Genomic DNA, 13,465 nt, shown 5'->3' on the forward strand with positions numbered 1-13,465 from the left:
AGGAAATTGAAGATGACTCCTAGAGATGTGAAGAGTCTGCTACAAGGTACCATCATTTTGGGAAGATCATGAAGTTCTGGAAATCTGGTCCTTTTTATAACATGTTGAATTGAATAAGGTCTGGCAAATGAGAAGATGTATGATGTATGTTCACACAGAGAGTTGTAAACCAACCTTTATAGCTGTGCTCAGTCGCTCAGTTGTGTCCGACTCTTTGTGATCCCATGGACTATACCCTGCCAGGCTCCTCTGTCCATGGGATTTTCCAGGAAAGAATGTTGGATTGAGTTGTCATTTCCTTCTCCAGGGATCTTCTCAACTCAGATACTGAACCCTTGTCTCTTGCATCTCTTGCAGATTCTTAACCCCTGCACCACCTCGGAAGCCCCTGGTCAATGAGACATCAATAAAATTCACAGGAGACTGATACACAAATAAGTAATAAATGGTCATTTTCCCATACAATATCTTGAGAAAGTTTTGTAGTTATAAACTAGGTAACCCCAGTTTACAGTTGGAGAAAGAAACATTCTCTGTCAACAACCTGTCTAAGATCCTAGAGAAAGTCAAAGGCAGAATCATTATAGTAATAAAATGCTCCTCCTGTTCATCAAGGTGAGATGTCTTCCCCACAGAGTTCTCTAGGCATTTCTGGAACACAAAGCTTTATTTCCAAAATTAGATGTTATTAGGCATAGGTATGTGCTGTCAAAGAAAGATATGCCCATTGTTTTTTTTTTCCAGTCTGTATGCAATTGCTTGAAGTTACTGTTACTAAGAATACAAACTGCCCAGTATTCTTGAAGATATTCTGTCAAATATATAAACCAGATTCTGTGTTAATTTATACAACATTTTCATGAATACTCTCCAGATGTTTCATGTCACAGAAAGAACTTATTCTGTTGTTTAGCATTCATCAAAACCACATCCTCTGTGTTTGCATATGATAGGGGCACCCCAGGACATAAATGTTAAAAAGAGAATGGACACACATGGCAATCTTTAGAGAAAATAAACTTTGCCATGTTGTAATATAAGATGAAGTTAAGGAGTGTGATGTGACTATAGAATACACATATCAAAAGTGAAGTGAAGTAAAATGTTTAGTACTTTTCACAGAGTCACAAAAAAGAGAAATCCCCAATGTGTATCTCTTTATCTATTTTGTAATTAATATTGATTACACAAGAGCAGGAGAAATACCCAGTGCCAAAGGATCATGGCCAGCATACGTTTTGAGTATTTGGAACCAGTTTTTAAATATTTTGAATGTGTATTCTTTATTATAATGTGTCGAGTTAGATATATTTGCTTACCCTTTTGATTATATTGCTTAGGTCCTCTTTCTGCTTATTCTTGTCCTCTTGATCTATCTTGTTGCTAAAAGTGGTATATTATAATTTTCTCTTATTAGGGTGTTTCTGCCTATGTCTCCTTTCATCTCCTGTAGTTTTGTTTCATAAAAGTAGCTGTGTTACTTGATGTATAATATTCATGTGTTATATCTTCATTGTGGATCATGGTTTTTAGCACTTGTTTGTCATGTTTTCCTGATTTCAGACTTGAATTCTATTTTACATTATCAGTATTTGCTACACTTGCTCTCTTTTTATGCCCATTTTCCAGGTATACTCTTGCATGCAGGTGTGTGTGCAAAGTCACCTTGTCGTGTGCAACTCTTTGCAACCTATGGACTGGAACCCACCAGGCTCCTCTGTCCATGGGATTTTCCACACAAGACTACTGGAGTGGGTTGCCATGCCCTTTTCCAGGGTATCTTCTCAACCCAAGGATTGAACCCACGTCTCTTATGTCTCTCTGCATTGGCAGGCAGGTTCTTTAGCTCTGGCACCACTTGGGAAGTCCTTATAGTCTTGCACATACTTTTTAAAAATTTAATTAATTTATCTTAATTGTTTTTAAAGACGATCACCTTAAGTCAACACAGTTGACTCCTCTCTTCACTGCCGCACATACTTTTAATTTTGGCTTTTCTGAGTCCCTCTGTTTGAAATGTGTTTCTTACCTATAGAATGTAGTTGGGTTTTGTTTTCAAGTCAACTGGAATTTTTTTTTTCTTTAGATGTTATACCCATTCACATTTTAAGTTGAAAAAAGATAATAGTAAAATTGCCTTTATTAGTATACAGTTTTAAACATATATGCAAATTCATGTTGTTATCACCATGATCTGAATATAGAACAACTCCCTCATACTTCCTCCATGGAGTCAGTTCCTCCCTCCCACGTACCTCCTGGTAAACACTGATCTTTTCTCCATTGCTTTAGTTTTGCATTTTCTGGGATGACATAGAAATGTCATAGAAATGAAGTCACACGGTGTGTAACCTATTGAGATTGGCCTCCTTCTCATTACATCGGTCACCGTAATGCTTTTGAGGTCCATCTGTCTTTTTGCATGCTGCATGTGTCAGTACTTTGTTCTTTTTCATTGCTAAGCATGGTTCCATCACTCAGATGGCATACAGTTATCCTATAGTGTTCATTTGTTGGAAGAAAATGGGTTGTTTATAGATTTTGGAAATTATGGATAGAGCGGATATGCACATTTGTGTACAGGTTTTTGTGTGAGCATGTATTTTCATTTCTCTGGGAGAAATGCCTATGAGTGAGACTGTAGAGTCATATGCTGTATGGATGTTTAACTTTATAGGAAACTATTTTTGTTGTTTTAATTTATTTTTAATTGGAGAATAACTGCTCTACAATGTTGTATTGTTTTCCTCTGTACAGCCATGTGAATCAGTCATGAGTATACATATATCCCTGCCCTCTTGGACCTCCCCCCTACCCGCCCCCATCCAAACTGTTTGATATAGTGACTGTACCATTTTTTAATTCCCATCAGCAAAGATTAAATTTCTAGTTGTTTTTCTTCTTTGTCAGCACTTAGTATTGTGAAGTTTTTTGTTTCCGCATCTGCAGTGATATCTTTTTTGTAGTTTTAATTTATATTTCACTAATAATGTTCAGCATCTTTCATGTGCTTATTTGTCGTCTGAGTATCCTCTTTGGTGAAGTGTATATTCAAGTCTTTTCTCATCTAGAAAATTGAGTTTTTTGTTTCCTAATTGTTCATTAATGTTTATGGTTTTGACAGTTCCTATTTAAAATTAGTTAATTAATTTTTGGCTTCCCTGGGTCTTTCTTGCTGCTCACCAGCTTTCTCTAGCTGTGGGGACAGGGTCTCCTCTCTAGTTGTGGTGTGTGTTCCTCCCATTGCAGTGGTTTCTCTTGTCGTGGAGTATGGGCTCTAAGTGCATGGGCTTTGTTGCCCCACGGCGTGTGGGATCTTCCTACACCAAGGATCGAATCTTTCTACATCTGCTTTGGCAGGCAGATTCTTATCCATTGTACTACCAGTGAAGTCCTGAGAGTTCTGTATATAGTCTGGATACAAATCTTTTGTTGTGTATAATGTTTGCAAATGTTTCGCTCATGGTCTGGACCTTATCTCTTCTTTTTCTTATGTGTCTTACACAAAGTGGAGGTTTTAAAGTTTAATGAATTCAAATTTACCGTTTTTTCCCTTTATGACATTTAATGTCATATTTAAGAACTCTTTGACTTAGTCCAAGTTACAAAGATCTTCTGCTGTGTTTTCTTAAAAAAGTTTATAGTTGTATGTTTTACATCTAGACCTATGATTGATTTTGAACTAGTTTTGAATAAAGTTGGAAGAGTTTTGCCTATAGACATCCGGTTCTCCTAATATCATTTGTTGAGAAGGCAGTTATTTCTCTCCTTTCCACCTTTGTCAAAAATCAATTGGAGGGGACTTCCTTGGGGGTTCAGTGGTTAAGAATCTGTGCTTCCAATGCAGTGGATACAGGTTCAATCTTAGGGAATTAAGATTCCACTTGCCGTGTGGTGTGGCCAAAAGAAGTCAATTGGATGTATTTGTGTGAGTCTATTTCTGACTCTGTTCTGATCCATTGAGCGACATATGTCTCTCCACCATCACAGCACTGTCTTGGTGATGAGAGCTTTATGTTTGTGTGTGGATGTGTGTGTGTGCTCAGTTGCATCCGACTCTTTGGCCCCATGGACCATAGCCTGCCAGGCTCCTCTGTCCATAGAATTTTCCAGGCAAGAATACTGGAGCGTGTTGCTGTTTCTTCCTCCAGGAGATCTTCCTGACCCAGGGGTTAAACCCACATCTCTTCTATCTCCTGCATTGGCAGGCAGGTTCTTTAACACTAGCACCACCTGTGACAGCTTTATGTTCACATGTGTGCTAAGTTATGTCTGGCTCAACTGTGTCTGGCTCTTTGCATCCGTATGGACTGAAGCCCCCCAGGCTGTCCTTGGGGTTCTCCACGCAAGAATCCTAAAGTGGGTTGCCATGCCCTTCTTCAGTGATAGCTTTATACTAAATGTTAAAACAAGGTAGTATGGGTCCTTTAACTTTATTCTTTTTTTTCAAACTTGTTTTAGTTTCTTTATAAAAGAAATATAAATATAAATTTACATAAATTTTAGAATCAGTTCTCTTTTTGGAATTGCGTTAGATTTATAGACCCCTTTCATAGTAAAACAGGTGGAACAAACTTTAAAATGTAAAACCTAATGACATAATGGGGACATACGAACCAAGCAGTCAGTCAAAGAAGTGGAACTTTAAAGCTTGCATCTATTTCTATGCTTTCCCTCTGTATCCATAAGTATATTTTCCTTTTTGATGTTAATTATTCAAGGAAGACATTCCTTTTTGTTGAATTCTTAGTTCTTTTGAATCACCTTACCTTCCACTTGTGATTTATCTTGTCACTAGAAGGTTTTCTTTTTTGTCCACCCTCACACACTTCCCTTCCCCTTGATTTCTACCTCTGGCAACCACCAATCTATGCTTCCCTTCTCAGATCAAGACTAAGACCTTTCTCTGTACTCCCATAGTTGTTGTTGTTCAGTCCCCAAGTTGTGTCTGACTCTTTGCGACCCCATGGACTGCAGCACATCAGGCTTGCTTGTCCGTCAGCATCTCCCAGAATTTTCCCACGTTCATGTCCATCACATTGGTGATCCATCCAACCATCTCATCCTGTCGCCCTCTTCTCCTTCTGCCTTAAATCTTTCCAAGCATCAGGGTCTTTTCCAATGAGTATTCAGGGTTTATTTCCTTTAATATTGACTGGTTTGTTCTCCTTGCTGTCCAAGATACTCTCAAATCTTCTCCAGCACCACAGTTCAAAAACATCAATTCTTCGAAACTCTGCCTTCCTTATGGTCCAGCTCTCACAACCATATATGACTACTAGAAAGACCATAGTCTTGACTGTATGAACCTTTGTTGACAAAGTGGTGTCTATGCTTTTTAATACACTGGCTAGGTTTATCATAGCTTTCCTGCCAAGAAGCAGCTGTCTTCTGATTTCATGGCTTCAGTCACCGTCTGCAGTGATTTTAGAGCCTAAGAAGAGGAAATCAGTCACTGCTTCCACCTTTTCCCCTTCTGTTTGCCATGAAGTGATGGGCCGGTTGCTATGATCTTAGTTTTTTATATATTTCATTTTAAGCCAGCCTTTTCACTCTTCTCCTTCACCCTCATCAAGAGATTGTTTAGTTCCTCTTCACTTTCTGCTATTAGAGTGGTGTCATCTGCATATCTGAGATTGTTGATATTTCTCCTGGCAATCTTGATTTCAGCTTGTAACTCATCCAACCCAGCATTTCTCACATGTGCTTAGCTTATAAGTTAAATAAACAAGGTGACAGTAAATAGGTCTTGTCATACTCCTTTCTCAATCTTGAACCAGTCAGTTGTTCTGTACAAGATTCGAACTGTTGCTTCTTGACCAGCATACAGGTTTCTCAGGAGACAGGTAAGATGGTCTGGTATTCCTGTCTCTTTAAGAGTTTTCCAGTTTGCTATTATCCACACAGTTGAAGGCTTTAGTGTAGTCAATGAAACAGAGGTAGATGTTTTTCTAGAATTCCCTTGCTTTCTCTGTGATCCAGCAAATGTTGGCAATTTGGTCTCTGGTTCCTCTGCCTTTTCTAAACCCAGCTTGAACATCTGGAAGTTCTTGGTGCACATAATGCTGAAGCCTAGCATGCAGGATTTTAAGCATAACCTGACTAGCATGGGAGATGAGTGCAATTGTTTAGTGGTTTGAACATTCTTTAGTACTGCCCTTCTTGGGAATGGGGATAAGGAATGACCTTTCCACTCCTGTGGCTACTTGACACCAAGTCTGCCACTCAGGTTTGAACAAATGAGTGAAATGTATTTTTACCTCAATTGATATCATCCCCAGTTTCAGATGAACTGTTTTTCTACTTCTTGATATAATTATGTAACTTTTGAAGAAGGACTAAAGACGTAAACAAAGCTCTTGAAAATTAATCTGGAGAAATGAAGCAATAGATATTTCTAGACCCAACTGATTGTGCTAATGACCACTTGAATCTCTCATTACTCAGTTGAATTTTTTTCCTTTCACTTCCAGTGTATATACATTTGAATGCTTCCCAGCAACACTGAGCAGGGAGGTAAATGATGTATATTAAGATGTGAAAATACTGCATAACACAACGAGAGTGCCATAAATGATTAGTTACAGGAAAGCTACTTCACAGAATATATTTCCTTTTCTTTTATTTGGTAAGAAGCTGACTTATGAGTTAATGTGGGATTAAGTATTTAGTCCAAAATCTGTATCAGATGAGTAAGTATAAAATAGTAGAATATATCCTTAGAATTAGTTTTAATTTAAATATTTACTAATATAAACTTCTGATGTGTCTAGTGTTAACGTCATTCATTATCACAAGTATAAAGGGTTTAGATATGTATTTATATATTAACTTTTATGATGCTAAAATTTAATATTTATAATGTTACGCTTAATTCATCCATTTAAAAACACTTACTGAGTACCTGAATGGGCCTTCCTGATGGCTCAGACAGTAAAGATTCTGCGTGCAATGCAGGAGACCTGGGTTCTATTCCTGGGTTGGGAAGATCCCCTGGAGAAGGGCATGGCAGCTCATTCCAGGATTCTTGCCTGGAGAATCCCCATGGACAGAGGAGTCTGGACGGCTATACTCCATGGGGTTGCAAAGAGCTGGACATGACTGAGTTGTGCTCACACACACTGGGTTCCTAGGTCTTCTTTTGAACTCTAGGATTACATCAGAGAAGCAAACTTATAGGTATTTTAAATTCCATAACCAAATGATGTATATAATAATAAACTTTCTTTAGAATTTATCTAGAACAAATTATTTCTGTTTTGGGGAAAATTTTGCATATATTATCATTGTATTATAAATACATTTGAATCTATTTTGATTTTTAAATAAGTATGTGATTGATAAGAAATATAACTTAATAAACTGAATTGATGCATAATTTTTAGCAATTGTAGTAATTTATATTACAAATATACGTGAAATCTATTTTACTTTTGCTTTCATGAAAAATAATATTTCCAGTCACGTAACATAACCCTTAATGTTTTGTCACAGTTTTGTTCAAGATTCCTGTGCCCTAGGCCATGGAATATTGTGATATGATCTAAGATTGTCCTAATATTGCTTTAAATCTATATGTATATTGAACATTGGTATAGGCTTAATTAGCATTCATTAGATACTTCAGCTTTTCCTTTTGTGATTCTGTACTGTGAGATCATATACATAAATGCCACAAATTTTACCCATTTTAGTCATGCACTCTCTTACTTAACAGATATTTAAAGTGTAGTTTTTAGCAGTGATAGTCTAGAATATTTTGACATAAAATGGTTCTTGTGTCTTGAAAATAATTAGATCATAATGCCACTAGGGGGCTCACACACTATGTCTGTAATTCATGTGGCATCACACATCTGCATAACACTTTTGGGGACTTAAAAGGATGTGATAGCTGGGACCACAATACCATATTCAATAGCTTTTGTGTGATAGATGTAAGGCCACAGTAACAGAAGGAAATACATTAAATAGGGAAGTTAGCAGTGAGGAGTCAAAAATTGAAACTGGATAAGTGCTAGTCTGGTACCAGTCCCTATGACGCCCTTTCTGTCTAGACTTGCTGTTGCTGATGCGACAGGAATATAAGCTCTAACTGTCAATCACTAGAGTCCTAGGACTGGACAGAATCACTTTTCAACAAATAACACTATCTGGCTTTATTTCAGTTGTCCCTCGTAATTGAAAAGATTTATTTGTAGTCAGTTTAAAAACTCTTTAGCTTGTTCATTCCTTTAGTGTAAGAAAGTGTATGGTTTGTATCAATCTTCTTTCATTTTCTAAAGAATCTAGGAAAGCAAGTTTTTTAGATCATGCCAATTCATGTGTTTCCAACCAAGTACATGCTTAAATATTTTATGCTAATTCCATCTGGTCTTTTTTATTTTTATTTTTTATTTATAATCCAGGGACAGTTCAGCATTAATTTGGCAGGAACTGGGATGAAGATATCCAGTACAGCAAAGTGGCTGGCTCAGGGCAGTTATGCCTCTGTGATCATTCACAGATCACAGGTAAGTCCTGCTGGACCAAAAAGCCTGTCTGAAATACTTCTGTGCTGTGAAGTACTGTTAAATTCCTCTACCTTAAATTCAGAATTATATGAAGTTAATGACTAATTTTCGTATAATGCAGTATGTTACATTATGACGAGGTATAACTAATGAAATTATGGAATGGGGTTCATTTTTATTCATGTGCTTATGGAGGTTTTATATATATTCACATTCATGTTTAGGCTATAGGTATCTGTACATGAAATCAAGTGCCAGAGCATATAGATTTAAGTAGTTCAAGTTTGGGGCTAATGGCTTGAAACATGGAGCTTCACAAAGAGGTAGTCTTTTTAGCTATACTCTAATTATTAAAGACTTTTATGTTTTAATACTTCAAAGTGAAAGGTAAATTTTTGGTTTATTTACCTCACTGCTTTGATTTAGTGATTTAGTGATGGAGTCATTTGTCATTTAACAAACATCCTTTATAGTTTCTTCAAGAATTAGGAATATTTTTATGGTTGTATGAATATTTTCCTTATCTATCATTATTTAGAAAACATTGTCATGATTTGAGAGAATAGCATTGAAATATGTATACTACCATGTGTGAAATAGTTCGCCAATCCACGTTCGATGCATGATTCAGGGCAATCAGGGTTAGTGCACTGGGATTTTATTTTTACCTATAGCACATGTATTATCTAATGTATTATCCTCCTAATTTTGGTGCTGGTGTAGTGTGCTAGCACATAAAATTTATGAGATGGCTCCTGGTACTTAGAATCACCACACCTTAGATAGCATGACTCTATCTACATTAAATCAGAATCTGTGTTATAATTTGTGTTCTCATCTATATTGCACCATTTAAATCAGTACCATCAACAGTCCCTGTCTACTCCAAGGTTTTATAATTTTTCTTTCTTTTGCTAAAAGTGACTTCATTCCTATATATGAATACTACTTGTAAATGAAATTCAATTTTCTGATATTTGCAGACCTTAAAATAGTTTATTTCTGACTATTATGAAATTGTGTTTAATAATTAAAGAATTTCGATTTTTATTATTTCTATCACATGGGTAAACAGTAGGCTTTTAAAATGGCTATTTATTTCTAAATATTTATTTGGCAAATTTAGGTCTCATCCTTTTGGGTAGAAGAATGGAAATAAATCAATTACTTAGTTAAAATGTGTTCTGAGCAGGCATAAAATTTAGTGCAATGAGATATTCTAACTTTATCTAGTTGTTAGGTATCTTCTGGTTAAATGACAGCTGGCCACGGGCAGCAGTAAAAATGAATATTTAGTACAACCATTCCTTTCATGTCTATTTAAGTTTTATTGTAAAGACTATTTGTTTACTTAATTGAGAATTTCTCCCTCAATCAAAGATTTTGCGCATGAAGGTATTTCCTGAGATCTGATGCATGGTGTGAAACTCTGACTTATGAAACCCAAATGTACTTATGGAAATGAACACATATTTTCATTTCCTAGTAAATTTAAACAAGATTAGGGGTTTACTTAATCCATTTGAGAACAGGAATGTATATAAATTGGAATTTTTACTGCCATCCTCTTTGTTTACTCAGATTCTCTAGAGTATAGAAAGCCTCTGAAAGAAGAGGCAACTTCAAAAGCCCCTGATCTCAAAACATTCTTTATCCTCAAAAGTTTCAGGAACCCAGTTTCCTTTTCTATCCTCCCTCCTTAGATTAAAAAAACAAAAACATAAATAAAGCAAAACTTATCTTCTTCAGAAACCATAGGAGTTCAAACTATTTTTGTTTCATCCGATCAAAAGGCCTTTTGACTTTTGGACCTAAAGGTGGAAGACAGTCTGGAGAGAAAATCTATCCTGTTCTCATCACTTCCTCCACCAGCCTCTGCCCACCCATTCCTCAGTTAGCAGCTCTGCTTTTCAAAAATAAAAGAAGAATCTCCTTTTTGTTGTTGTTTAGTCGTTAAGTTGTGTCTGTCTCTGTGTCTAATTATAATTATTACTTTCAATCCAGTTTTTTCCCTCCATTCTATCACCTTTTATATTTTCTTCAAGCTGTGTTTCTAATGCTTCCAGGAGAATGTTTGAAGTTAAGGTCAAGTTTGCATAAAATCCTTCTTTTATTTAGTCTATGAGAATCTTTTCTTTCTAATCTCATATAAGTTTTTGTTTTGTTTTGTTTCATTTTTTTTTCTTTTTTTTTCCATTTATTTTTATTAGTTGGAGGCTAATCACTTTACAATATTGTAGCGGTTTTTGCCATACATTGACACGAATCAGCCATGGATTTACATGTGTTCCCCATCCCGATCCCCGCTCCCACCTGCCTCTCCACCTGATCCCTCTGGGTCTTCCCAGTGCACCAGCCCCAAGCACTTGTCTCATGCATCCAACCTGGGCTGGTGATCTGTTTCACCCTTGATAGTATACTTGTTTCAATGCTATTCTCTCAGAACATCCCACCCTTGCGTTCTCCTACAGAGTCCAAAAGTCTGTTCTGTACATCTGTGTCTCTTTTTCTGTTTTGCATATAGGGTTATTGATACCATCTTTCTAAATTCCATATATATGTGTTAGTATACTGTATTGGTCTTTATCTTTCTGGCTTACTTCACTCTGTATAATGGGCTCCAGTTTCATCCATCTCATTAGAACTGATTCAAATGAATTCTTTTTAATGGCTGAGTAATATTCCATGGTGTATATGTACCACAGCTTCCTTATCCATGCTGATGGGCATCTAGGTTGCTTCCATGTCCTGGCTATTATAAACAGTGCTGCGATGAACATTGGGGTGCACGTGTCTCTTTCAGATCTGGTTTCCTCAGTGTGTATGCCCAGAAGTGGCAAATCATAAGTACTTTTCTTTCATTCAGTCGATGATAAACACTGGACAACAAGTTGGGAGAGGTTTTAATAAACTCACTGAAGCAAATAGATACCTTGATGAAAAATATGTGGATTGAAATGAATTGTCTAACATAGAGTGTGGTTTATAATCATCAAGTGGATAATATGAATCTCGGGTTCTCTAATTCCTGTGACCACAGATTTCAACTAATCCTGAAATGGCATGATCTTTGACCTCAAGTGTAATTGTTATAGGAAACCTTGGCTGATTATTTCAGCCACATGGTTCAAAGTGTTTGCTTTTCTGCCTTGTACACACAGATACCAGCATGTAACAGATTCTCCTGTATCTCTGCCTCTTCTATTTTCAGGATGGAACCAAAGTCTATGGCAGATGTGGAGGGTTCTGTGGGAAGTGTATTCCTCACATGACTACTGGTCTCCCAATTCAAGTAGTGTGAACATTCAGAAGGAAAGTGTGTCCCAAAGAGGAGACATTCTCTGGAACTTGCAAATAGCTGGTGCTTGTTTCTTTATTCCTTCCTGAGATTTATGTCTAAAATATTTGTGCCTTTTTTCTAGGATGCTCATGAGGAATCAGTCACTGCTTAATTTTTCAAGGCGTTTGAAATAAACCAAACGATACATGGTTCTAGTCAGGATCCTTAAAAGGATGAAATAATTTATGGTTGGGCATACAGGGATGTTTGAATTGTGCTAAGATAATACTGCTGGTAACAGATTACACTGGACCAGAATTATGTTATGCCTGTAAGCACACATGTAAATCTCTGCTCACATCCTACTGTACAATGAAATGTTTATTCTACTTGTTAAAATGGAGCAAGTAAAAATTAGGAAAGCAAACTTAAATCATAAACATTATTGAATTTGTCAGGAGAATAGCAAATCAATAGTCACATCAAAAAAGTACATAGCCATTATACTTTCTACTGATACAGCTTAGATACCTTGTTTTATGTTTCCTTTAATTTTTAATTGTGCATTATGGTGCTTCAAAAAATCATCCTAAAATATAGTATAGTTTTGTAATTAAAGTATGTAGTTGGGTTAAATAGTAAACATGAAATTTTGTGGGTATAATACAGAATAAGATATGATATAGTAGAATTTCACTTAAAAACACCTACCTCTAATTTGATTGTACTTATAAGAGCAATACATTGTTTTTAAAATGTTTATATTGTATCATGTCTTTATAACTTATATGCCTATATGTCTACTCTTAAAAAAATTATTTTTTCAAAGTTTTGTACTGTATTTTATTAATCAAGTAGAAGATTAAGAAAAATTGACATTTGGAAGAGCCTATTTTGGTAAACATAAAATGATATTTACATATGCAAAATTTCTACTAGAGTGTTCAAATTATTTTATATCTGAGGTCTCTCAAATCCAGAACATGAAAGATAGTATAAAAATTAACTATTCATGAGTAAATGCTCAGGTATTAAGAGACTTTTTTAGGCGAATAATTTAATTGTGTATTATACAACCATTTGATTTTAAAAGAATCATAGATAATATTTTTCTATGACAACCTACTTTATAAACCAAGAAAACTGAATCTAATAATAAATTTTTTGCCAGTAAATAGTAGTGTATAGTTTTACCCACAAAGTTTTTCTTTTTCAAACTATTAGGGGTGTGATGTACCATATAAGGTACTAAAGCAATTTTGTACCAATGTGGTTAAATAAACATTTAGGGATCTCTGTATCAGAAAAGAAGTATTTTGCACTATGTGCCTGAAACCAGTTCAAACATTATTATGAAATGTATAACATGTTCTAGAAATGTTTTTATTCATAAGTAAAATCATATAATTTATAAGCATCTGAATAATAAAGATATTTGTGTGATACATTGGGACTTTGCTTTCATTTTCCTTACATGTAAAAAAAAGAAAAAATAGAATTCTTCACCAAAAAAAGCCTATAACTCGAAAATCACTTCAGAAATTCTGAAACATTTTACTATAATTGTTGCAGTTTCGATGGAAATAGCTCCAGCCTACTGTACACCCTTATGGAAATGTGGGCATGGGGCTGACAGAAATTTGCGATGACTTTAAAAGCTTCTGTTTATAGA

At 35.7% G+C, this 13,465-nt stretch overlaps 1 protein-coding gene across 1 annotated transcript in view; it reads left to right on the forward strand.

Annotated features, from left to right (window-relative positions):
• The window catches only part of ADAMTS20 (ADAM metallopeptidase with thrombospondin type 1 motif 20), a 194,942-nt gene extending 181,704 nt beyond the window's left edge, over positions 1–13,238 (forward strand). Inside the window, exons 38-39 of the mRNA XM_065932168.1 lie at positions 8,409–8,513; positions 11,725–13,238. Coding sequence (XP_065788240.1) covers positions 8,409–8,513; positions 11,725–11,814 — 195 coding nt within the window. The 3' untranslated portion in view covers positions 11,815–13,238. The remainder of the gene's footprint in view (positions 1–8,408; positions 8,514–11,724) is intronic.
• Positions 13,239–13,465: the final 227 nt, after the last annotated feature.

Source organism: Muntiacus reevesi, chromosome 4 (assembly GCF_963930625.1).
Source record: "Muntiacus reevesi chromosome 4, mMunRee1.1, whole genome shotgun sequence".
Taxonomy (NCBI): domain Eukaryota; kingdom Metazoa; phylum Chordata; class Mammalia; order Artiodactyla; family Cervidae; genus Muntiacus; species Muntiacus reevesi.